At 50.2% G+C, this 23611-nt stretch overlaps 9 protein-coding genes across 9 annotated transcripts; 2 read left to right on the top strand and 7 right to left on the bottom strand.

The window, feature by feature from the left end:
• Nucleotides 1-2276: 2276 nt before the first annotated feature.
• N7446_004285 (uncharacterized protein) lies at nucleotides 2277-3191 on the top strand (the record flags this gene model as incomplete). The annotated part of the gene is made up of 3 exons (XM_058513034.1): nucleotides 2277-2386; nucleotides 2444-2850; nucleotides 3055-3191. 3 exons carry the CDS (start codon nucleotides 2277-2279, stop codon nucleotides 3189-3191), a joined length of 654 nt encoding a protein of 217 aa, XP_058374363.1.
• Nucleotides 3192-3804: 613 nt separating this feature from the next.
• gta1 (glutaminase GtaA) lies at nucleotides 3805-6189 on the bottom strand (the record flags this gene model as incomplete). Its single annotated transcript, XM_058513033.1, has 7 exons — nucleotides 3805-3874; nucleotides 3928-4063; nucleotides 4119-4262; nucleotides 4317-4519; nucleotides 4572-5595; nucleotides 5646-5938; nucleotides 5996-6189. 7 exons carry the CDS (start codon nucleotides 6187-6189, stop codon nucleotides 3805-3807), a joined length of 2064 nt encoding a protein of 687 aa, XP_058374362.1.
• A 1899-nt stretch (nucleotides 6190-8088) lies between these two features.
• Nucleotides 8089-9611, bottom strand: N7446_004283 (uncharacterized protein; the record flags this gene model as incomplete). Its single annotated transcript, XM_058513032.1, has 2 exons — nucleotides 8089-8390; nucleotides 8450-9611. The coding sequence occupies 2 exons, from the start codon at nucleotides 9609-9611 to the stop codon at nucleotides 8089-8091; spliced, it is 1464 nt and encodes a 487-aa protein (XP_058374361.1).
• Nucleotides 9612-10311: 700 nt separating this feature from the next.
• On the top strand, nucleotides 10312-11367 carry N7446_004282 (uncharacterized protein; the record flags this gene model as incomplete). Its single annotated transcript, XM_058513031.1, has 1 exon — nucleotides 10312-11367. One exon carries the CDS (start codon nucleotides 10312-10314, stop codon nucleotides 11365-11367), a length of 1056 nt encoding a protein of 351 aa, XP_058374360.1.
• A 227-nt stretch (nucleotides 11368-11594) lies between these two features.
• anxc4 (annexin ANXC4) lies at nucleotides 11595-14379 on the bottom strand (the record flags this gene model as incomplete). The annotated part of the gene is made up of 2 exons (XM_058513030.1): nucleotides 11595-11885; nucleotides 11974-14379. 2 exons carry the CDS (start codon nucleotides 14377-14379, stop codon nucleotides 11595-11597), a joined length of 2697 nt encoding a protein of 898 aa, XP_058374359.1.
• Nucleotides 14380-14915: 536 nt separating this feature from the next.
• aspE (septin) lies at nucleotides 14916-16558 on the bottom strand (the record flags this gene model as incomplete). Its single annotated transcript, XM_058513029.1, has 2 exons — nucleotides 14916-16029; nucleotides 16083-16558. 2 exons carry the CDS (start codon nucleotides 16556-16558, stop codon nucleotides 14916-14918), a joined length of 1590 nt encoding a protein of 529 aa, XP_058374358.1.
• A 1772-nt stretch (nucleotides 16559-18330) lies between these two features.
• Nucleotides 18331-19580, bottom strand: N7446_004279 (uncharacterized protein; the record flags this gene model as incomplete). The annotated part of the gene is made up of 5 exons (XM_058513028.1): nucleotides 18331-18679; nucleotides 18749-18910; nucleotides 18960-19016; nucleotides 19074-19404; nucleotides 19469-19580. The coding sequence occupies 5 exons, from the start codon at nucleotides 19578-19580 to the stop codon at nucleotides 18331-18333; spliced, it is 1011 nt and encodes a 336-aa protein (XP_058374357.1).
• A 1130-nt stretch (nucleotides 19581-20710) lies between these two features.
• N7446_004278 (DOPA 4,5-dioxygenase family protein) lies at nucleotides 20711-21534 on the bottom strand (the record flags this gene model as incomplete). Its single annotated transcript, XM_058513027.1, has 4 exons — nucleotides 20711-21021; nucleotides 21131-21188; nucleotides 21266-21398; nucleotides 21464-21534. The coding sequence occupies 4 exons, from the start codon at nucleotides 21532-21534 to the stop codon at nucleotides 20711-20713; spliced, it is 573 nt and encodes a 190-aa protein (XP_058374356.1).
• Nucleotides 21535-21905: 371 nt separating this feature from the next.
• On the bottom strand, nucleotides 21906-23561 carry N7446_004277 (uncharacterized protein). The gene is made up of 2 exons (XM_058513026.1): nucleotides 23310-23561; nucleotides 21906-23247 (listed from the first exon to the last, which is right to left on the bottom strand). Exons 1-2 carry the CDS (start codon nucleotides 23405-23407, stop codon nucleotides 22065-22067), a joined length of 1281 nt encoding a protein of 426 aa, XP_058374355.1. The 5' UTR covers nucleotides 23408-23561; the 3' UTR covers nucleotides 21906-22064.
• Between the last annotated feature and the right edge of the window lie 50 nt (nucleotides 23562-23611).

The following is a 23611-nucleotide window of genomic DNA, read 5'->3' as shown; positions in this document are numbered from 1 at the left end:
GCTCCCGCTCCGGAGTATGAACTTATGGGACACCGATCTTCGGGATTTCATGCTTGGCCTTAGCTGTTTCAGGGAAATGCCGAGATTTCGGGCATCAAAAGCAATTCACGATCGAGCAATCTGTTAGGAACCACATTCAAACCCCCTCTACGACATCCTGGAGTGCCAATCTTTTTAGCACTATCGATGCATTTCTACTTGCAAGCATCGGTCACCAAGCGCTACAGCTTATTGTTCAATATGCCTCGAACCGCTTTTCTTGGAGCATCGTGCGCGCCAGTTCACTCATCACGCTAAAGGGCATTATCAATCTCGTCACTTTATTGTTCGTTCTCCCTGGTCTTTCCCACTGGCTGAATAAACAATTACATCTATCCCCTACCGCCAGAGATCTCCGTATTGTCCAAGGTAGTGTGTGGATTGATACATACGTGACAAAGGCCAGAAGTGTAACAAACACAATATGTGACCAACGATAAGTCGGGCTCCAGTTCATAGGGTTTGAAGGATCTGCGTCGTCATCCCAGAACACTACGTTGGGATCAGGCACGCCGTCTGGATCTCCGGGGCTGTCATCGGCAGGCATAGGCAGAGGCGGCCCTTCTCCGCATCATGGGTCGAGGCCATATTTAGATAAACAACTATCTGGTCAAAATAGGACCAAAATCCAGCAACCGATCCTTCTTATATATTCGATCAAAGAGATAACCGGCGTATTTTACCGCGAATATACGGTATTTTTAGTGTATATTCCATCTGTACAAGATAATTTCTTGCCTCGATAGACACTTTTCAAAGGTTGTGTTAGGGCAGGCCGTACTTCACTCCAGGGCAGTCAAGACACTATACAAGTCCGCTAGATTCCAAAGGTAAGAAGGACACTAAAAGCAGCAATACTATCCAATCGCATATAGCTCCCACTGTGCAGGAGGGTAGCGAAGAAAAGGTTACCTATCAAGGTCATACGATGCAAGACCGAGGGTAAGAGTCCAGACTATCTAACATGATCTGCGGATCGGCTAACGAGCTGAATTTACTCTCGAACTCAATCTGAATAAGAAGAGAGATGTGAACATCAGGTGAGAGAGTGAAAATTACTAGCCCGGTACGCTCATTAACTACATGTTGCTGGAACCTAAACGGGCTCAGTGCCGGGCGGGCAAGGCAGATCCGGCGGAGTCCCGGCGTGGGGCTCAAAGGCTTAGAGACAACAACCCTTATCATATGTTGGAAACAGATATAAAGAAGGGCATCACTAAAAGGATCCCCATGTTGAGCATTTGGACTCTACCTACGCTAACTAAACCCGATTAGATCTCGTGCGGTAATTGTATTTCTAATGCATTAATCGGTAAAAATGTATCAATTCCTTGCGATGCTAATGCCCCGAGAATCGGCGGTCATGGATCCGAGGTACTTCTATTTACTATGCAGCCCTAGTAAAATGAAGCTCCCGACGTCGCCGGAGAGCATTCCTGCATCGTAGGCGTCGGGAATAGCTTCAACGGCATCCTAGGGAGCGCAGACTGCGGCCTGGCATTGCCTATAGGCATTCCTACGTCGCCGGCGACACATCAGGGGTTAGGAATAGCTCTATCGGCATCCTAATGTGAGGATGCCTAGTCTAATTGGCTTAGGAAGCGTCGGAAAGTACTGTGAATATTCTTAGGAAGCATTGGGCATCTTCCCAAACAGGAAATGCGTCAACTCGAATTTTTCCCTTTCTCTGCTTTTGCTAAAAGAGATTTACGCAGAATAGCTGGATTCCTTCAAAGTTGTAGAGCTTTTAAATCAGCATTTGTTTCCTATTTGGGACTACTACCTTGCTAGGAAATTGGTCTCTAGTAGATGTTTAATGTAAGTAGGTGGTTGCATAGTAAATGGAAGTCCCTCGGATCTATGACAGCCGATTCTCGGGGCATTAGCATTGCCAAGAAATTAATACATTTTTACTGATTAATGCATTAGAAATACAATTACCGCATGAAATCTACTGTTGAGTGCTTTATCATCTGAGGCCCTGTGCGAACGACGAGTCGGCACACCCATTCATTGCCGCAGCACGCCCTCACCAAGGACTGATTGAGGCTGCACAGAACATCCTAACATTCCTTTGTGGATCAAAACTGTCCTATGGTTTGGAGCAGACTAAAGACCGAGTCTCGGCGGGGCTCACCCAAGAGCGCTATGCATTGAGAAGCTCACCCGAATGGATCTCGCCGCAGCTCGAAGTCCTCCTCCGCGCTGAGAAGCAGCTCCATACCGAGCTCAACTCGATGTCTGACAAACCCGTTGTCAATGTTCTAGACAACGACATTCATTGCGGTGCCAACTTCCAGGCCGCCTCAGTCGCGTCAGCCACAGAGAAGATCCGTCCGGCATTGCAGTCCATCGGCAAGATGCTTTTCAGCCAGACTAGCTAGATGATCAACCACGACCAAAGCAATGATATCCCGCCCAATCTGGCGGCTGATGACCCTGGCCTCTCCTTCAGCCTCAAGGGCATCAACGTCAACACTGCTGCCTACACGTCTGAACTCGGCTTCCTCGCAAATCCAGTCATCAACCACGTTCAATCCGCAGAGATGCACAACCAAGCCGTCAATTCTCCAGGTCTCCTCTCTGCGCGCCAGACCATGGCTGCAGTCGAGGTCTTATCCTTGATTGTCGCCAATTGCCTGTATACAGGCTGTCAAGGCTTGGATTTGCGGACGGTCCACCGGACTTTCATCGCCAGCTTGAGAGATCCCGCCAGCCAACTCATCGCGAGTTTCTTGCCAAGCGAGGGCTGGCTTGCGGCCGTTGAACACGAATTCTTCGACTCGTTCTGGAAACTTTCGCGGAAGCGTGGTACGTTGCGGACGAACGCGCTCACAAGGCATCCCAATAGCTGGCAACAACCCTTGTGGCGCATGCCAACCGTACACCTGCTATATTCTCTATTAAGAATGTTGCTGAGATCTCCAGGGCCTTTGAAGCCCTTATACTGGACTCGTACTTGGTTCACCGCGACACTTTTTTCGGAAGCCCACCACTTCTGAATATCTTGAACAGGGCACCAAGGCAATCTATCTTTTCGTGCGCGAGAAATTGGGAGTTCCCTGCATAGAGGTTTGATTGAGCACCCTATTGCTGGAGACAAGGGGGACAACAAGATCGATGGCCGCCCCAAGAAGACCATTGGAGCTTGAGTATCCATCATTTAAGAAGCGGTTCGTGATGGATCACTGTATGTTGGAGTTTTTGAATTCTTGCAGGCTACGAGGGATGTCAAAGGAAGCAATGAAGTTAACGGAAGTAATGGTGTTCATTAGATAGAGCATGTTTCATGTTTTGCACTCTTCGACTTACCCAGGAGCAAGCTGAACATGGGGCAGATCACACCCATATAGAGGCGGGAACTTTATAGTACGTTCCCAAACTGGTGTCACCATCTACTTTCTTTCTTTACGAACTAGACCTTATCAGGTTTTTCCCGGAGATCCTTATTTCTGGAGCCTGTATCGTGTCATACTGAAATGTAATAAAACGGACAGCTTGTTATTTATTGACTGGCTCACATGCAGCAGAACTCACATAGCCTTCAACAACAGACTATGGATGGGTATAGACAACAAAAAGACATCAAGTCTAGAAACTATAAAGCGACCGGAGGGGATCCAGCACATGTTCCCATTCTTCTGGCGCAGGGTCAACCCCAGACCAGAACTCACAAACGAGCGTTTTTTGGAATAAAGAAAACTGGGAGGAAACCCAAATGATAACTTGTCAGATTAAATCAATGGACAAGAAGCGAAGGTCCGCTTAGCGGACTAGGAGAGGCGCGAACGCACCGCCCATAACGGGGCGGGCAACGAAGGTGTTTTGAGGATAGCTAGGTCTGATTAGTGATACTTCCAATAGAGACTCGAGGGTCTAGCAACTTACTTTCCGGAAACCGTGTCGTACAAGTCGGTCAGAGCTCGGTTAGTCGGTGTCTCGTTGATCCAGGTAGCCAAGTCCTTGATGAACATAGACCGAGTGTTGCCCGAGGTAATAGCTGCGGTAAAGCACTCCCAGTCTCCTGCAATGATATCAGTATTGTATTGCATGGAGTAACGAATTACTACAGTTCTTACCTTTGGTGTAGGTATGGCGAGTGTCAAGAGGCACACCGTACTTGTTCGCAACTGTCGGGTAGAAGTCACTCTGCATTTGGTAAACTGATTGCGGAACCAGATCCAGGCCGAGTTGAGCATCGGCGAATAGGTTGTAGAGGAGACCTGCAGTTTGCGTGAGAATGTTTGCATGAACTAGAGAGCATGATTTGTACTAACCGTGGCTGTTTGTATCACCGTAGGACAAAGTCGTGTGAGGTGGGGTGGCGCCCTTGGCAATAGCAAGGTCCTGCCACTTGGTGATATAGTCATGAGCGATACTCGAGTAATTGGCAGCATCTTCAGTGTTGCCGGTTCGTTCAGCAATGACAGACATAGCCTGAATGCCGATCATGCCCTTGAGAGCCAGGTTGGTTTGATTTCTAATTATGCGGGTCAGTTTTGATCTATAACGCAAGGGGGAAGTCCACTCACGCCAATGAACCGGCAAAGTCATCAGTCGAAATCTGGTTTGCCGGGTAAAGGGCATCCTCTACCAAGTAACTGGTCCACTGCTTTAGCAGGTCGTAGTGAGCGCTCAAGTACTCGTTGTTTCCAGATTTCTGAGCATATGCCAGGGTCATGATGAGCATGTTTCCACACTCTTCCAAGGGCATCTTCTCATCGCTACCATCAGAGTGGCCAGTAGCATTAGGGTAGTTTGAGCCCAAGTCGTGCATGGCATAATCGTTAGGGTAGTTTCCAGCTTCCTGGTTCTCGTACAGAGGGTCGAGAACGAGTTTGAGAAACTCCGGGTTGGTGTACAGGAAGATGGGATAGGCAGGGAATACAACATCGACGGTGTTCATGTTACCATCGGACGAGATCTCCTTCAGGAACAGATACATATGATCCTTTGTGCCACAAAGCTGAGTAGCTCCGAAAGCCTGCCGAGCCGAAAGCGAAGTAATGGTGAGATAGTCCTGACCAGCTGTGGCAATAGAATCGGTGGCCACTCTGTTATCAAAGGCAGTTGCGACTGAGCTAGACGCGCTGTAGTCATGGTGGAAGAATGAAAGCGCAGCCAACTCAGTATCAAAGTAACTCTTCCATAGGGAAGGCAAAGGACCGTAGTCAGAAGAACCTGCAAACTGAACAGCTTCATCTTGGGTAAGACCAAGTGAGAAGAGCATGCTGGCGGGCGACGAGCCGACTGAGCCCAGATCAGAAGAGAATCCGAAGACAGGCCAGCTGGACGAGACGGCTCGGAAATTGGTGTCACCGCTGTTGGCCAGCTTGCCGTTTTGTGAGAATTGGCCGCGCACAGCTGTATCTACGCCAGATTGGTAGGACATGCCATTGGTTGCGTCGGTCGCCCAGTACCAGTTACCCCATTCACCTTGCTCATTGACCTGAGAGAAGGCCAACGGCGTCTGTCGGTGGACCTTATGGTATGCCACGCCGTCGGTGGTACCATACTCCCACTCTGCGATGGCAGACCGGTCACCAGAGACCCATTCTATTGAATCGTCAGTTACTTTCCGTATTAGAAGATACTGATTTACTCACCAGCAGAGATATCAGCGTAGACTTGCACGTCATGCTCCTGTCCATCGAGAGAGGAGACTTCGACATTGAGGTACGAGAAAACCAGAGATTGGCGCTTAATATCGCTGGGGGTGATTGGCGACATGAAAGTGATGTTCATCTCCAACTTGTTTTCCACGTTCATGGTGAAGATACTCTTGGTCGATGTGTACTCGAACGCTGTTTGGTTGACAGTTTTACTGCCAGGCAATCCCATCCAAGTGTAAACATTGCCGTCGACACGGATGAGACCACACCACCCAGTCACTTGGTTCCTAGTCATCCACTATTAGCACATAAGTACACTTGAACAGGTTTGATCCCCAACGTACTGCCAGAACACAGGCCACTGACCGGCCAGATATCCGCCATTACCACCATCGCTACCGGCATTAAGCCAGGTGCTTAGGTAGGGCGACCTGACGGCAAGGGGAATAGATGGAGGGCGAGCAGGGCTAAAAGTCGATTGTGCTCCAATGGAGGCAATAAAGGAGGCTACCAGCAGACCGAGGCGACACAGCTGCATTATGACGGGGTATGGGGGAAGAAGTATTGGACAAACGCACGAAAAGTCACTACAGGAGCATGGCCCTTGTTATTTATTTGCAGTAAAAGGAAATTAGCTCTCAGAAGCTTGGACTCGAGGCGGATAGAACAAATGCTGGAAGGGATCGGCGTTGTGTTTACCGGAGAGGAATGCCAGTGCATTTTTATAGTCGAGCATTCAACTACCAAGAGAGGGGGAAGGGTCTCTCCGTGACCCGCATGCCAGAATGTGCTCTCTACGGATGGAGATCGAAAAGGATTAGCGTAGTGAAGATATGTAGCAGCAGACGTGCATGTCTAATGTAAACCCCCGAGCATGCAAGTCCGATGACCTCCGTCAGCGCCCGTGAGCAAGACCCATGCGGTAATTTCGGCCATAGGACAGACAAGAAACCAAAGCCGATGTGAGGGGTCAGGACAGGGGGAGAGAAGAATGGTCGCGAGGACGGGAGATAGGGACTTGGGTTAGCTCGGAGCCGAAGTTAAACAAGTCAAAAACGCGGTCTAGCAGTCCACAGGAGAAACAGCATATCGAGGTCGCATGGAAGACAAGCGGCGGTCTATGCGGATCGACGAGGGAGTGGCGCCAGTGGACGAGAGCATCGGGGTAACTTAACTCCTTGATTTCGGTCAAAAGCCTTGCAGATGACTGACCACAAGACGGCATGGCGCAAATAAAAGTGTGGAGAAAGGCGTGAGTGGAGGTGAGAAATGATGGTTGCGGAGAAAACAGGAAGGGGGCCTTGAAGTCGTCGCCGATAGGTCAAATATAGCCAAAGGAGGTGCCAAGTGCATGGCCTTCGTGATAGCATCATGTGCACAAGGCCTCTTTGAGCTTATGCATGAAGCAAAATCAGGCCTTGGACGTTTAGTGCTCGAGTACAAGAATAATCTGCGGGGAAATGACGATCAGCAGAATGTGAGCATGGCATCCAAATCGTGAATAGTTTTAGTATGCACATCCAGATCTTCAGAGTACCTGGATATGGTCGATCTTCGGGACCTGCAGAGAATGGGTTGTGTGCCCAGGGTTTCAAGGTCTCAAATCAGAGGGGTTCCCCTTGCAGGGGAGTTGGTTCTACACGTCAGCTTTGGGGCGACTTTCCGATCGGAGACTACCAGTACCACTTTGATGCAAGTATCCTGTACTTGATGCATGGTGAGTTGAGGTTGCATGCGCCACGTAGCGAGTACATGCAGAATCCGAAGACGCATCTCCTATTGAACCTTGCTTGCCGTGATACGTCGGGTTGTCTTTTCACCGTCCAATCCTGTTGCAATTATTCTCAGCCTTGACGGTCTGAGTTTTGAGATCTGTGTTGAACGTAGTTCGGAAATGAACCCAAGATTTATACTTGGTTTGGTGTCTCCTCTGTTACTTCGGAGTATAATGTCCGTCCCATTTTTCAGCCTACGATTATGTTTCTATTGACTACATAAGCTTCATACTAATTTCGATGAATATCGCGAATTTCCTATTAGAGATATCAATTTAACTCGATTTATTGAATATATTGGTCCCAACGCTTTGGCCGTTTAATTCATGTTATGTATAGGAGGATCGCGTGCCACTTTCTTACCCCTCCTCTATAGTGCATGCGGAGACGGCCATTAAGCCCAAAAGGGAGATTGCTAGATAGTGTTACCGTTGTATCTAGACAAGACTTAGTTGGCAAAGGCTTGACTATTTCCAAGCTGACTCGGGGCTTTGGTTTCTATCCGGATTTCATCCCTTTCTTAAATCAATGTGGCTTTTATAGTTGAAGCACCGGGCACCAATCACTCAGCCAATAAGGAAGAACTTTCACTCATACAGTAGTAACAGAACGAAGCAATATTGTAATAACAGCACGACCGCAAGAAAACATCATCTCCTAGCTCACTGCTCACCCTTCACCCTCCGGTGTGGGGCAGGTGCGCTCGGAAAGACCAAGGCCGTGTCTATGAGGATCTGATACCCATATCCTTTTGCACATCTGTCTAGGTCATTCTCATAAGGGCACAGGGTGTCCCATCTTTGAATCTCCCTTGCTTTGTCTGTTGATCTCTGGGTCTCCCCAGAAAACGAATTGGCGTCTTGCGGCTTTCGCAAATACCGCTTCACTTCATTCTGAAATCCTGCGTTTAAGGCAGCTACTGTGGCATCATCACCATAGATGAATTTCATCTGCTCCAAGAACTCTGATTCAAGCGATATGTCAGCAAAAGTCAAGCACGAAACTTGAGAGGTCACATATTACCTTCTTCAGTCATGCTTCTCTTCGAGCGGATGTAGTAAAGGCTCGAGAAGCAGTGTACAGTCTCGAGGTCTTTGGGTATCTTCGCACCTAGCCAGAATCCGGTTAGAAATAGCCATTCCAAAGTAAATTGGGGATTATCGTTGCACAAACTGTCACGAAGACCGATTATAACCGCCATACATGGCTGCTCGTTGATGTTCGAAGACCGTCGGAGAGTTCTTTTCTCCAACTCCAAAGTAGACTCCACGGTCTTCGTGATATTGCTTTGCGTTGCCACCTTCCAACCTCTAATGAAGCGATGGGTCTCCGGGATATCCGAGGGAATAAATCCCTGCAACCCATCAAACCAACAGACAGCAAGCTGCCGTGCATCTATCTCGACCTTGTGCCTGAGTGACTTTCTCGCACAGAAAGTATCGATCTTCTCGGTAGGACCGACAAGGCGGCTTCCAGTATAAAACCCATTAGGAACGACAGAATCAGGCCCGGCAGCTCTGAGGAACTGGTCTTGCGCCCAGATCTGCATCATATTGCCCATGAGAACTGTGCTGTTTCTCGGAGCGCATATAATGCGAACTGCGAGTCCGGACACGAAGTGCCCATAGTTCGTCTCAGATAGATCATCTTGAACCATTTGATCAATTACCCATACAGCAACGCCATGAATCTGCTGCGGGGAGTAATCCGTCTTTCCAAAATGATAGGCAATAAAAGGGGGTATTTGAGGGCCACCTGGAATGAATTTCTTTTGACTTTGCTCCGAGTAGTCGTCATCTCCAAGAGTAATGCGAACCGATTTATCACCCTTTTCGATGTGATAGTAATGACCATCGCAGTAAAGAGACCAGTAACAAGGGGAGCCCGGGTCAGTGAAGGCGTGCGACCATCTGTCTGGCCTGGCAACAACATAGACATCGCGAAGCTCCTGCGGATTCAGGTCATTGGCTGTGTCGGGTTGCGCGAAGGATATATGCATTTGACGATATCGTTTCGCGAGCTTGGTGAGGTTGCCCACGGAAATCCATGTACACCCGTAAGTCACCATCATCTTTCTAGGCATTTCACAGGCATGCTTTCGTCGGCTAGGCGGGCCTGGTAGATTTATCTCGACGGAGTTGTCAAACATTCGGCTCATGAAGGCCTTCTTGCGGTTGACGAACATATTGGAAAAGAATAGATATTATGAATATAGTATTTGAAATATGGTGGATACATTTAAAGTAACAGTGGGCGTCCTATCCATTTATATCCCAAATTCCCGCGACCCTCGATCCACGACCCTACTTCGCCCAACAAAGGATCTCAGAGATCTTTGTGGTCCCTGTGGATGGGCGCAGTGCTATTCTAAGTCACATCAAACACTCAATAAAGAACAGAGTCTTTTCTAGCACCGCCGCACGATAATCGCGCTAATATAGGTGTTATCATTGAAAGTCCAAACCAGTAGCTAAACGCAAGTGGTGTCTGCCGAAACCCTTTGAGCCTCAGCTGCCAGCTTATTGCCTGGTATGCAACAAGGGCAACACCAACAGCGCTTTACGATACAGAACTTGCCGCTTCAAGTGGAGGGGCTTGGATGAGTGATATGTTTGGGAGGGTATAAAATTGACGTTTACGGGGACCAAGGGACCAGGGCGGCAAATACGAGCGAAAATAGACGATGCGGCAAATTAAAAACAGGGACGATAAACTACCAAGTCAAAGTGATTGGAAACTGCATGCCTTTAATTTCTACGTCGGGCTTCAATATGATCTGCCTCGTGCGGTGGTAGCGCGGCGTCCAGAGCGCCTATCCAAACGTGCATCTCACTCCAGCCACCACAACTTCACTTCCAACCAACAAATCATCTCCAACTTATCTAATGCCGAACGGTTATATATCAGATGAGATATTCCGGCCGACCACAAACCACGATGGATTAGCTAAATTGGAGGATATCCTCCCAGCATCCTTCAGAGACGATGACCTGTCCCTGCACACCCCACTAAGAGAAATCTCCAAATTCTTACATCTGGACCTCTCAGTCCAGCGCCTCAATAACATCCACGGGCTCCTATGGCTAGCAGGGCGGCCTATGCCGCCCCGACCATTAAACTACCAGATCTCGGTGTCGCGCGAGATAATCGTCGACGAAAAGACCGACATGCACCTAGTCTGGGGCCCAGGTCGACGCATCCACATCAAACCACTGCCCCAATACCTACTGGACTCCCGATTCTGGTCTGCGCACTTAGTGTGCAAAGACAATTGCTCGACTTCCAGTCAACAGGAGCAGCAGTCACCAGCCAACAACAATCACTACAACAAGCTGTCAGATTCAGGGGTCACCTGTGACAGATGCCATCTCACCAAATCTGCCTTGGGCTTCCTGGCCTCCTACATCGCCTTGATCCAGCATCCCAGTGACTTTGCCATTGCCCAATCAAGCAACCTCCTTCCAGCACGTCTGACTTGGTCCCAGTGGCGGATGCTTGTGCAGAATCTGCTGGATAACGACACGACAAATCCCAGCCGGATAAATAAGCGCTACAAATTCGGTGAACTGCGTCTGTCCCGTTTGAATAAAATCTACGCCGTCCAGCGTGGTAATCTCCTCCGCGGTTACCGGCCCAAGTACCAAACTTATGGAGAGTTGTTCAAGTCGTACTTGACGCCCATTACCGCGATGACAGTGTACTTTGCACTCGTCTTGACTGCGATGCAGGTGGGCCTTGGGACGGATCGGTTAGCTCATAATCTGGCATTCCAGAATGCTTCTTATGGGTTCACGGTATTCTCCATCTTGGGCCCGATCGTGCTTCTTTTCTTTGTGCTTATGGTGGTCTTCGCTCATCTCGCGACGAATACGCTGGCGACTCTTATTTTCCGGAGAGAAAGATTTAGTGTCCTCAGAAGGAGGAAGTCCGGGAGAGCGTAGAGTGAATCTGAATCTTTTTTGTCACTTGTAGCGATAGAATGTATAGACCATCTAATCACCAGTATACCTTTGGACTTTATTCCAAGCTACTGAAAGGTACAGACGAAGAATGATAAGAACAACTCAGATACTGAAAGTATTCCATAAGATGTGCGACACGGCTCAAAAACCTCCATCAAATTCATTACAACTATCCACCCCATCTCCAATATCTCACAGAGACCCAGTTAAACACTCCGCGCCAGCTCAATACAAAACTCTCCCCAATCCTGACCGCCATTCAAAGCAAGAATCTCCTCAGCAATCGCTTCCTCGAGCCGCTCACTATATCTGCGCCGGTATTCAATCTTAACCTGCTCCAGATGTCTAGGTTCCCAATGCAGACGAACAAGTCGGGAAATGAGTAATTCAGAGCGTTCACGGCCAGTGCGCGATTCGCGGAGCGCTTGGTGGAGGAGAAGGGCGTCGCGCATTGGTCGGTTGATTGCGCCGTTTAGGATGTGGGCGAGTGTTTCTCCCTATAAACAGAGAGTAAAAAATGATTAGCGGGAGGATCAATCAGAATATAACAAGAAAAAACCAGAATAGAATAGGAAAGTAACATACGACAAGATTTCTCGACTTAGCAATCATAGCCTTAGCAAAGTTATGTCGATAATTTGCCTCATAAACGCGCAACACCTCACGCAAATGCTCATCACTCCGCAGGACAATAATATGAATCATAGCCGTCTCCCCACCATCCCTGCTAACAAGCGCACGATGCAAATCCTGCACATCATCCCTAACCAAGCGCGAATCAAGTGGTTCGCGATCACTCTGGCGCTGGCCCTCCAGCGCAAGCAGAATGGCAACGCGGAATTTATCAGCGCGCAGTTCAGAGCGCATACAACGCTCGAGGCTATTCTCGTATCTGGAGTCGCGGAAGCAGGATTTGATTTCGCGGATTGCGGAGTTTGATCGGCCCATTAGTGATTCGATTAGGAGTTCGCGGCGCGATGTCCCTGCTTGGTAGTAGCAGTTTGCCCAGTAGGCTTCTGATTCCCAGCGGCCGAGGGCTGTGGCGTAGGCGACCTTTCCAAAGGAGGAGGTTCCTAGTTTGAGGCGGAGGTGCTTGGCGAGGTTGATTCCTTTTCCGTGCATGCGGACGCGTGTTTTGTATTCTTGACGGAGGAGGAGGATTTCGTCGCTGGTTAGGCGGGGGAGAATTTGAATTATTGGTTTGTTGTCAATGTTTCGGGTGTGGTTTAGGGCTGACTGCATTGCTGCGGCGTCTGCACCGGCGTCGTAGAAGGAGACGCGTTTGCGGCCGCTTGTAGGGGAGATTAAGACCATGTTTTCGGTGCCCGGGATTGAGGAGCTGGAGTCGTGGCGGTCGTGGCCGGCTTTTGGGCGGATGAGACGTTTATCGTCTTTGCGATCGTCGCGGTCCTTTTCGCGCTCTTTTTCTTTCTTCTCTTTGCTACTGCGTTGGCGGGCATCTGTTTCACTGACCGATGACTTTGATCGATGTCTTCTGTGGCGACCGGAATCCGAGGCTGAGTTTCCGCCGTCTAGAGGCTCGAGGTCGGAAATGTCTTCATCGCGAATGGAGGGCACGACAATCGGGGACGGCATGGGTGAAATGGACTGGTAAGTACCATGATACGGCTCCAGCAATGGACTAGCAGGAGGGTGAGCTCCATGAGCAACACCCGCCCCAGCAACAGCAAGATTATTTGCCGATGAAACAGAGACACTATGAGGACGAGTCGCAGACCTCCCACCAGGAGTGATTTCCACAAACTGCGGCTCCTTGCTATACCGGTACGACTGCTCTACATGCGACTGCGGCTGATACCCATGCTGAGTGGCTTGCGCCTGCGATTGCCCAGTCCTGGAGAACTGCTCCTGCGCCGACGCAGTATAACTCGGTTTAGGTGCGGCCTTCGAACTATACCGCACATGAGGATCAACCTGCGCATACTGGTACTGACCGGGATTAGCATACCCAGACGAAGTGGGCGGGTAAGCCGCATCCCCAGTAGCAGCTGCAGCAGTAGTATACTGCGCCGGCGCATATCCAGCACTCGAAGTGGAGTATATGCTCGCAGCGGGATTCACATAATGCGGCATGGGAAGCACAGGCGCAGGCGTCGAGCCCGATCCATTCGCATATGTCGAAGTCGAAGCCGGAGGAAAAGCCCCGGGCATACTAGCAGTTGATGAATCAGCTTGTGACGAAGGCGGCACGAAACCCGGGCGTTCACATTCGGGTACGGCGGCCCAGTCGATGCCCGCGCCAGGGTAACTGGGGCCAGGTTGAGGAACGGACTGGCGCGGCGCACCTGGTTGGGCATGTAAAAATTGCGATGGCTGCGCGTAGTTGAATCTGCCCGGGCGCGCATAGCTCGGGTGGCTACCTGGTGCATCGCCGTAGGCAAGCTCGTCGTCGATGGAGGAGTCGTCGTCCGACTCATGGCGTCTGCTGGTGCTAGTGCGAGGCGGTGACGAGGGCCGCCTGGAATGCGACCGCAAAGTATATTCACGTTCGCGATCGCGATCGCGGGGTGCAGGGAGATCATCTTCCGAAGCGGAATGTTCATAGCGGTCATCAGTGCGACGTCTAGATTTCTCCGAATCACGCTCGCGCTCTCTCTCCCTCCGCTTCGAATCCTCATCCGAACCAACGCGATTCACATCAAAGCGAGCGGGACTCCTAGGCGCACGAGAAATGACATTGCGCGAGTCCTCGGCACCCTTACCCTCGCGCTGGCGACGCTCACTGATGAGTTTATACTGCCTTTCAATCTCAGCTTCTTCGTCTGAGCTGTATGTCCTGCCTCTGCTTCGATCCCTGTCTCTGCCTCTAGAAGAGGAAGATGGGGTCGGGGCGATCTCGACAGCGGGGGATCTGTCGCGAATGCGGGAGGCCGAGGGCGAGGGGGAGGGTTGGCGGCTGTCGCGAGAGCGGGAGCGTTCGCGAGATTTGGAACGGGTTCGCGCCCGTGGGTCGTTTACTTGCAGTGACATGGTTTCAATGCCGGATTGGGATATTTGTTTATATCCCTAAGCTGGAGGTTTGAGGTATATGATGGGGGTTTGAGGGGGGTTTCACACAAAGACTGGAGCTTGGATTCTGTGCGAGGCGGGCTGTGTGACGCTATTCCTTCAGGCCATTCTCTTTGTTGAAGCCTGGAGAGTAACAAAGAAGGAGAGAAGGGAAATCGGAGGAGAAATTGCGCTCGTATTCAGCTTATTGTAGCCGTGATTCTTCAACATGCAGCTAACAGTAAGCGCCTTTCATTGGTTAGATACAGTGGCCTCGAGATCGTCGCTTCAGCCGCAGCGCAGGGGCTCGCCAATCCAACCGAGGGGTAATTCTCTACTCTGATATGGGAGGATATGGATGTGTAAAATAATGAAATAGAACTGGTACAGTTTCTCACGAAACATTTTGTAAAGAGATTACACACAGCAGAGGTATGACATAAAAAAAGCCTGGTGAGGGACAAGGCCGCGAAGAATGGGGGTATGTGCGGTAAAAAACTACAGAAAAGAAGAGACGCTCAGCGCATGCGACGGCCATGAACAGGTCCCATGCGACCAAAGTTCTGCTTTTGGGGCACCGGCTGTCCATTGCGGTTGAGTCGGTTGGTTCTCCAGCGCTCATACCAGATCACGCGGCTAGCCTCCCGCAGCTCCGAGCGCCAGTCAGAGAAGACAGAGTCCTTCAGGCGCACAAAGTCACAGTGCTCGGGGTTGTAGGGGTCTGCAAATCCCCAGGGGAAGCGACGGCCAACGGGCTCGTCTCCAGCCGCCAGCGAGTGGGGGTCGGGAGACAAGATCGAGAAAGGAACGTGCAGGTTGGCGGCCTGCGAGCCGCTGGACTTGCGGGTGCTGTGGCTGGGGGCGGGCGAGGAGGGAACCTTGTCCTCGGTCTCTAATTCTTTAGCTTCAGCCGCATCGGGGGTTTCGGTCGCATCGAGGGACTTGGTCTCGGCCTCCTCTTCATCCGCACTTTCCGACGAGGTATATTCCTCCTGATCCTCCAGGGTCAAGATCTCAAGGGGATCAATGTTGGCCTGCTTCAAGCTGTTCCAAACCGCCTTGCGAAGGTAGTTCATGTGGGCAGATGTGATCGTGTCTGCCTTACTGATGACCGGTACAACCGTTGTCTTGCCCAACACCGTGCGCAACACCTGCAGATCAAGGTTCTGGTCAAGCACTCCAACCACAGGCGAATCAGATGCCTTGGATGTCCCATTGGTCGCACGTTTGGCGGCAGCGATGTTCTCATCGAGACGCACAGGGTCCAAGAGTAAGAATGTGCAGTGGATGTGAGTGTCACGGGCACCGGGAGAGCGGATCACCTTCATCTCCTCCGCAAGGGTCTCCTCAAACTTGCTTTCCAAGAAGCCAGTTACAGCGCGCAGCTGCAGATCTGCAATGTTGCGCTCCAGACCCACCGAGTCCCACAGTGTAAGTCCGACGCGTTCTCCATCGAACTCCGTCTCCAGGTATTGCGACGTGAATCCTTCGTAGGCCGAGGTCTGGTGTTCGAGCTCATCCACCTCCTCAGGGGTACGTGAGGGGTGCTTGTGCGGGGGCATGGTCAGAGCCTTGCGAAGGAAGTTGAGGAACTCGGTCTTGCCAGAGTTGCGAGCACCGATAACAAGCACACTACACACGTCCTATTAGTCGCCTGGTCACGGTTGTTCCTCGTCTTAACTTACTTGTATGAGGTGGGGTCCTTGCGGCGGCGGACACGACGCGGGCTGTTGACGGTACTGACAGCACTGCTGGCGTAGCTGTAGCGACCACGATGGGTCATGCTCTCCGTTCGCGCATAGGGATCGATCACATTGGTGATTGAGGATGTCATAGAGGGCGACGCGGCGAATCCGGACTGGGGACGAGGCGGCATCGGATCGGCCATCTTGTCACGTTCCTCGCCTCCAAAGGTTTCCAACTCGGGAGCGGGAGAGAGGTCTGGCAGTCGGGGGGCCGACTTGGGAGCGTAGGAGTCGCGCTGGCGACGAAGTTCATCCTCCATGGCCTGAGTCTTGGTCATTCTCTTCCGCGAACTGGACGATTTGCGTTCGCCCAGGGGCTCGGTAGATTTAGAACGACGCAGGAATCCGAGAGAGGTACGGCGTTGGGCGAGAGTTTGCCCGTCATTGGGAGGGGCAGTTGCCATCTGCTGAAACATATTAGGTCACGGGTTCCTTCCCCCTCCCGGGAATTGCATCCCCCAAAGCGTCACTTACTGCGGAATAGCTCCAATCTTTACTTTGCGAATTGAATGCTAGCTATACAACGATCTGGAGCGATTGCAAACTATCGAGCAGTCTGGAACTGGGTATGTCCGAGGTTCAATGGGGATTCGATTCAAAAGGTTTGCGACAGCAGAGAAGGTTCAAAGAGTTTCCCAACCAGTGGGTAAGCCTGGAGACAGGGGAGAATTGAAATTGAGACTCAAACAAAGTTTCCGACTCTTGGGAGTGGGACTTGAATGTGCCTGGTTTACGGCGTCCAGCGTAAAAAAGGAGAGAGATGCGGAGAGAGAGAAAAGGTGCCTCAATGGCCTCTTACTGGTCTATTATATTACGAGGTTGGGGTTTCGTATCCTTAAGAATATTCAGGGGTAAAAGCGACGGTCCCACTTAGAGCTTAGTTAGGCCTGGTTGGTCCTACAAGAGGCTAGCACACGGGAAGTGTTCTAGACAATTGACTTTTCATGACACAGGCCTTGAGGCTTGAGGAACAGGTCGAAAACATCATCTGGAATGTTATATGTATATAACCTCTATAGACACATGGCGTAGCAGCTCGTGGGCTCCTGGCCTTGGCTCGTGCGCAACGCCAGGGGCCGTTTTGGTCTCCACTTGCCTGATTATCATCCAAAAGGACTGGTTTGTAAGCCCATGCTAATCTCCAGGGTCTCCAGGGTTGCATGGGAATTGGAAAAGAAAGAAAAAAGCCAGACATGAAAAATTACTGTAGGGGGTGAGATAATGATACCGTGTTTGTCATGTTTGCACTGACATCTATAACCACCTAGCAGCACGGCCTCTTCTTTAATATCAAAGCGTAGCTAGAGCAGGGCTGATTCAGTTTAATTGTAAAATCGATCCATGGATGTGTAGGTTGTGCAATGCCGTACCTAACTATCTCGAAAGCTACACACATAAGCTTAGATGAGCTCGAGGATCGGAACAACCCCCCTACATGCAAGAACGCACTGGGCAAAAATCGCAAACACCTTTGACAGGTGAAACAAGATCCCTCCAGAGATCCGATCAAAGACTCGCAAATGAACGTTATTTCCCGCCTGTCGATCACATCGCCTCAAATGCACCTAATCAAACTAAAGACGCCCAATAATAACCATATCGAGCGCACACAAAGCTCTAGGCAAAAATGGTGAAACCGAAAGGATGAACCACGCGAGTCCTGCACATCATTGTTCATCTCGGAACGCGACGTGGGGCCCGTTCCTTCTCTCATCCACGGGTCTATTCGTTCTGGTACGCGAGGAACTATTGGGTTCCTACCCGGAGCTCGTTCTTCTATCTTATTATCTTCTCGACCCCTGATCTCTATTCTCTGATCTCTGTATATATTCAGTACGTACTGTGCATGAAAAATGAGAAGATTGTGTTTTTACCAGGAGTGGATCTGTGGGGCGGATTTCCGGCGTGCAGGAACCACAGAGCAATTTGTCGAGACTTTTTTCTTTGGCGTCGAATTGCCTTTTTTTCTGCCTTCGGGCGAGTTCAACCGAGATGAGGGCACGCTAGCTCGGCTTCATTTGCTTTTTTTCCTCCCTTTTTTTTACTTTTTTCATCTGCCCCTCGTTACAGATACCACATGCCGATATCACAATTTCGGTGTATATAACAATCTCAATTGAGTCTACTTCTCATAAACCTGCAAGGCTATACATAGAATCTCATCACAACTCATAAGAGTATCCAACCGTCACGAAGTCGTATTCCCAGACCAAATCCTAAAAGGCAAAACAATACACGGTTTAGACGGACACACCATCTTCCGATCTAGGCTCTTGAACTTCGGCCCATTGGGACCAGCAACATATTTCGCCTCACCAAAGATGGAGGGTTCATTCGGCGGCTGATCATCTCCCCACTTTCCATTGAAATCTAGCCATGCGACTGGGTCACCGGCCGTAGCCGTGAAGATTGCCGTTATCGGGTTGTAGGTGTATGTGTAGGCGTTAAGTGTTGGGTCCCAGAGCACGCCGCGGTCTGTGTAGTCTAGTAGGAAGCCTGTTGGGAAGTTTATTCCTGGGATTGTGTGGTCGTGTTGGCTAATGGGTGTCAGTTAGTCTTACTGGTTTCAGGGAGGGAGCTGGAGGAAAGGACTTGGGGCTAATTACCCTGTTGTGGCGTAGTTGGCATGTGTTCCATTCCCGGAGTAGGAATATGGCCGTTTGCCTTCTTTCTCGACGGCGTGGTAGGTGAATGCCTGGCCGCTGGCATGTTGGCTATACCAGATTGCTGTGGGAGTGCCGTTGACAAAGCGGATCATGTTGTGTTCCCTGCTTGTAGTCAATTGAAAAATCTCCAGATGCCTCTGGGAACCCTTACCAGTCTCCAATATGATCTCCAAACTCCATGCCGAGTACTTTATCACCTTTGTTATACCTAATTAGATCAGTAAAAATCGATGACCTAGGCGAGGAAAACATGTCAAGAGCTCACGCATAGAAGTAAAAATAAAATGCATCAACAGTCCCATTACCACGGTCTACAACAACAATAGCACTCCCAGTACCGTCACCAATCCGCCCCTCCAAGTCCGGGGTGATACCTCTGAACCAAGCTGGCTCCGGGCTAGCATCGATGCCCTCGGACGAAGTCAAGTAAACACTTGTATTGCCCAAGCTGTTAAGTGAGTCAAGATTATCGAGGTCTAGAGGAGATTGGGCTCCTGCAACAACTGTCCAGTTAACGGTCGGTTTCGTGTGATCGAGTTGCTGTTGTATGTCACTTGGCATGTATGTTTCCTGACTGTGGAGCCAGACCAGTGGAGCTGTGGAGTTGGGGTAAGTATATAGGTGTTCTAGCTTTTAAGTATTATTGAGTGGGCGGATTACCGTATTCGAGGACATATTGAGGGATACTAGCCGTGGCTCTCGCATTGATTGATGCGTAAACAGCCTGTGTGGAGGATAAGGCTATCAGTGCTAACGATAAAAGGCGACGCATCTTGTGCGATGATGCTCAGGCACCCGTGCTCGACGAAAACTCTAGTAGATCAGAGACAATCGAACAAAGTCTCAGGGACTCTCGAGGGTCCTTGTGGTGTGCTTTTATCTAGATACCCTTCAGTATGGCCATATCACGAGTGCAACCAGTAAACAACACCAAAGCACATACAATGAGGGGGGCGAGGATCAGCTCAATAGAATGACTCCAAGCAATAAAAATGCTCATTATACCCACTCTCCTCAAAAAATCAGCGCGATTCGTGGAGCAACATTCGTGTTCTCGTCAATATGATCTTCGCGACGAGGATCATGCCAGTGTCCCAACCAGCAGGTCACAGCAACACCACCCACTACTTCAAGTGCATGCAAAAAATCACCAGGCCAGTAATTACATGTGGTGGGTAGTAATTTCGCAGCAATAGGGTGTGATTTCGAGAAACCCCTTTAGCTACTCGGTTACCGGGTTGACCAGTTTACCCTCCGGGCTGAGGTATGCAACCTCTAAGGAATGTGGGTCTTGGATCCCAGGCATAATGCATCAGGCGGGCAAAGTGAAGGGTTTGATTTGCTGTTTTGTATTGGGGGTATTGTATAATATGTATGCTTGAGGATCTTCATTTTCCTTCGCTGTTTGGGTCTATTGGGCTGATGGAGTCACCTGCCTGTGAAGCCCTCATGACAACAGGGCTGAGGCGGGGTCGAATCGGATTACAAACTTTGGCCTCATGCAGTACTTTGGGCTTGCATATGAGGTGTGATGAGCATATGTGCGTATGTTTCTCATCTTGGGGTCTGCGGTCTCCACGGTCCGTCTGTATACATGGTGAGATCGACGAATAGTATTGCGTGCCTGCATCAGGCCTTCACATCCGCATTTTAACAGGGTTAAAGTAATCTCTCTCGAACTTGAGGGTGATTACTACAGTATGTATTCTGCCATGTCGCGTCTATAATCACGAAGAAAAAAGTCTGTGAGCTGTAGTATAAAAGTAGGAATTGACACTCTCCACATACATTGCGGGGCTTGCGGGGCATGACACCTAAGGCAGCACAAAATCTCAGATATCTAAGCTTTGCAACTCATTTCCTCAATGATAAAATCCAAACCGCATCGATACTAGAACAAGCCTATAAGCTCCCCTTCTTAACCCGCTCGGCCTCCTCCGCCTCCTTCTTCTCCTTCTCCTGCATAAGTTTAAAAGGCCTCAAATCCAACGGAAGCCGATCCCCGAGCCAAGTAGCACGTTGAGTGTGATTACGTTCTTCCTCGCTGTGCACTGTATTAGGATGGATGAGAGCACTCAGCGGACCCCGATTGATAACCAGCCAGGGAACAAAGGCGCCGAATTGCGCTGGGGTGAACAGGTTCACTTCGAACATGGCTACTGGGTGTGGTCCGATAGGTCGGTCGAAGAAGGTGTAGATTCGTAGTTCGGGGACTGTATCGATTGTTTAGTAAGAGATCAATTGATCTGAGCGGTTGAAGTCAATCCGCTTGCTGGAGGACCAGGCGAAACAGGTCTCGATCTGGGAAGGCATTCTACTTACATTCTCGTCGAATTCGTTCCCAGAGAGCTTTGGCATACGCAGCTTGTTCCGGATTGCTCTGTATAATACATTAGTATATTTTTGTGGGGCCCGTTCGCTATCCAAAAAAATGGACCGTGGTGCCACGCAACATACCTGGAAATGATAGATATGAATATCGAAACCACCCCGTCGACTCTTGTCAAGAGGATCCGGGAATTCTTCATAAGCTTTACTTAGAACACCATGCTGAGGGTTCTTGAACGACTTCCCATCTTCGCTTCTGTCCCTGTAATAGAGGATCAGTAACCAAACTCCGGTGAACTCCGGAGTGACCTTATCGGCGCAACTTACTCAGGCAGTGGCTCGAGGTTTTCGTAGTCCTTCAATGGAGAGGGATATGAGAAAGCGAATTGGTCTGTCATTTTGGGGGGTTTTCGCGGATTGGGGAAAATAAGAGACGGGGTGAGGCTTGGTAAACGAAGGAGTGGCTGTAACTAGAGATATACAAGTGGAGGTATATTTTGGGTTGATCAGCAGGAGCGCTGTGTTATCAATCAGTGCAACGTGGATGCACAATTTGCCTTACAAAACTAAGTCTCAGTTTGTAAGCATTGGCCAATCGTTCAAGGCGAAAATGCCGTCAGTCATTGCTGCAATATCACCATTTGTCTGCATCGCGGGGGTTTCCGCACTCGTTGACAAACCGTGCGGAACGATGTCGGGCGTGGGTCGTGATATCAACTACATATCCTTCCAATGTTACCTTTCTATATTGCAAGTGAGTTTTGTTAAGGTTCTGGTATTATCTGATAATATATGCTAATTACAATAAAAAATGCACATAGAGATATCCACGCTGTTTCCGCAATAAAACAATAACACGCACCATGGTATCACGCAGCAAGCAGACTTAAAACACCAGTATCGGAAGATGAACACCCAGCAGTATGACCTACCAGGCAGCTCGAACGTTGATATGGCCTTCGTCATCGACAAACTTTCCACGATCCCATTCTCGGCCTTCTCCTTTCTTCGACCATTGAACATCCTCGGGGTTGCCTTCTCTGTTCAACCCTGTAAACGCCGCATTGTTCTTCCATCGGTCGATAGCTGCATCATCGATGCCAGCCGCGCGAAGCCTCTCTTCGCCTTTCTGTTTCCAGCGCGTCCGGTCGCGCAGCGCCTCCAGGGCCATGTCCCAATCGTCGTCTCCAGTCATGAGCCCTGCAACAGGACGGCGAGAAGATTGCTGGCCTGCAGAGTGTGAATTGTCATCATCCAATTGCACATCGGTGGTCGGGTCATAGCCCGGTGCAAAGTGGGCATCGATATTGCTCAAGTTCTTGTAAGCGCCTCGCCCCCGCGAGCGGATGACTGCGTCGTTATTATTGGGAGGAAGGGGTCCGACAAGATCTTCCAGAGGATCGGATTCATTACCAGTATCGGTTTGGCGTGCAGCTGTAGTAGAAGGTGAAGGTCGGTCGTGTCGCGTAGTCGTTTCTCCATGGGAGCGGCGGGTCCCATTCGATGGTGCATCGTCACCCTTTGAGCGAGATTTGAGTATTTCCTGTGAGGGAGAACGGCGTCGAGTAGAGGGTCTGTCATGACGATCTTGTCTCCGACGGCGGTGGCGGTCACTGCTTCGGTCCCGACGAGGCGAACGGCTGCGTGATTCCGAGTACGACCGGTCACGACGCCGCCTGGTGTAATCCTTTTCTCTATCCCGTCGATCCCTTCTAGAGGATTCATAATGCCGGTGTCCACGCCTTCGCTCGTCGCGGTCCCGTCTCTCATCGGGTCCATCGTGATCTTCATTTCTGCGACGATGCCGCCGTGATCGGTCTCGCTCCGTCGAAGCAGAGCGACTTCTATGTCTTCTGCAACTTGAGTGATAGTGATCCCTCTTGTCATCTCGTCGACTTTCTCTTGACCTTCGCGCTTCATTGCGATCGTCTGATTTTCGGATTGTACGGTCTGTAGAAGACGAAGCGGTCGAGCTCTGAGCTTTCAGCTGGCGCATTCGCTCCCGTGACTCCCTCTCCTCCTTACGCTTGAGTGCTGTATTATGATTATCCGTTTCTTTAATAAGGTGTCGTAGAAAGCGAGTATTGGGCTTGGGGGCGTTGCCGGCCGGCCTGTAAGGAGTGCTTGTCAGCCGGAGACTCGAGCAGAACACAGACATAAAAAATGGACACACTTGGAAGGCATGAGAGCACTGAGTCCTTGGGACGAATACTTCAAAGAGCTTTCCCGAGCCTCTTTGGCAAGGACCTGCGCAACGTAATCGTCGTCCATGATGTAGTTGAGCCGCAGATCGCGGGGCTTCGAGGTGCCGAACAGTTTACCGTGAGCAGGGAAAGAAGTCGAAGCAAAATCGATGGAATCAGATCATAGCATAATTGGAGCAAGCAATCTTGTAAGGACAACTGAGGAATCCTTTGGGACTAAAGACTCGAGTCAACGAGCTGCCTCGAAAGCGCCTTCCAAAATTGCCACACC

The sequence above is a fragment of the Penicillium canescens genome (assembly GCF_028828765.1).
Source record: "Penicillium canescens strain IBT 15451 chromosome Unknown utg000003l_segment0_segment0, whole genome shotgun sequence".
NCBI classification, from domain to species: domain Eukaryota; kingdom Fungi; phylum Ascomycota; class Eurotiomycetes; order Eurotiales; family Aspergillaceae; genus Penicillium; species Penicillium canescens.
This window is presented reverse-complemented; position numbering and strand designations above follow the sequence as displayed.

Coding starts and splice junctions, on each gene's coding strand:
- N7446_004277 (XM_058513026.1), bottom strand. CDS start 23,407: ATGGACGACGATTACGTTGCGCAGGTCCTTGCCAAAGAGGCTCGGGAA. Junction 23,248..23,309: donor AGTGCTCTCATGCCTTCCAA/GTGTGTCCATTT, acceptor CACTCCTTACAG/GCCGGCCGGCAACGCCCCCA.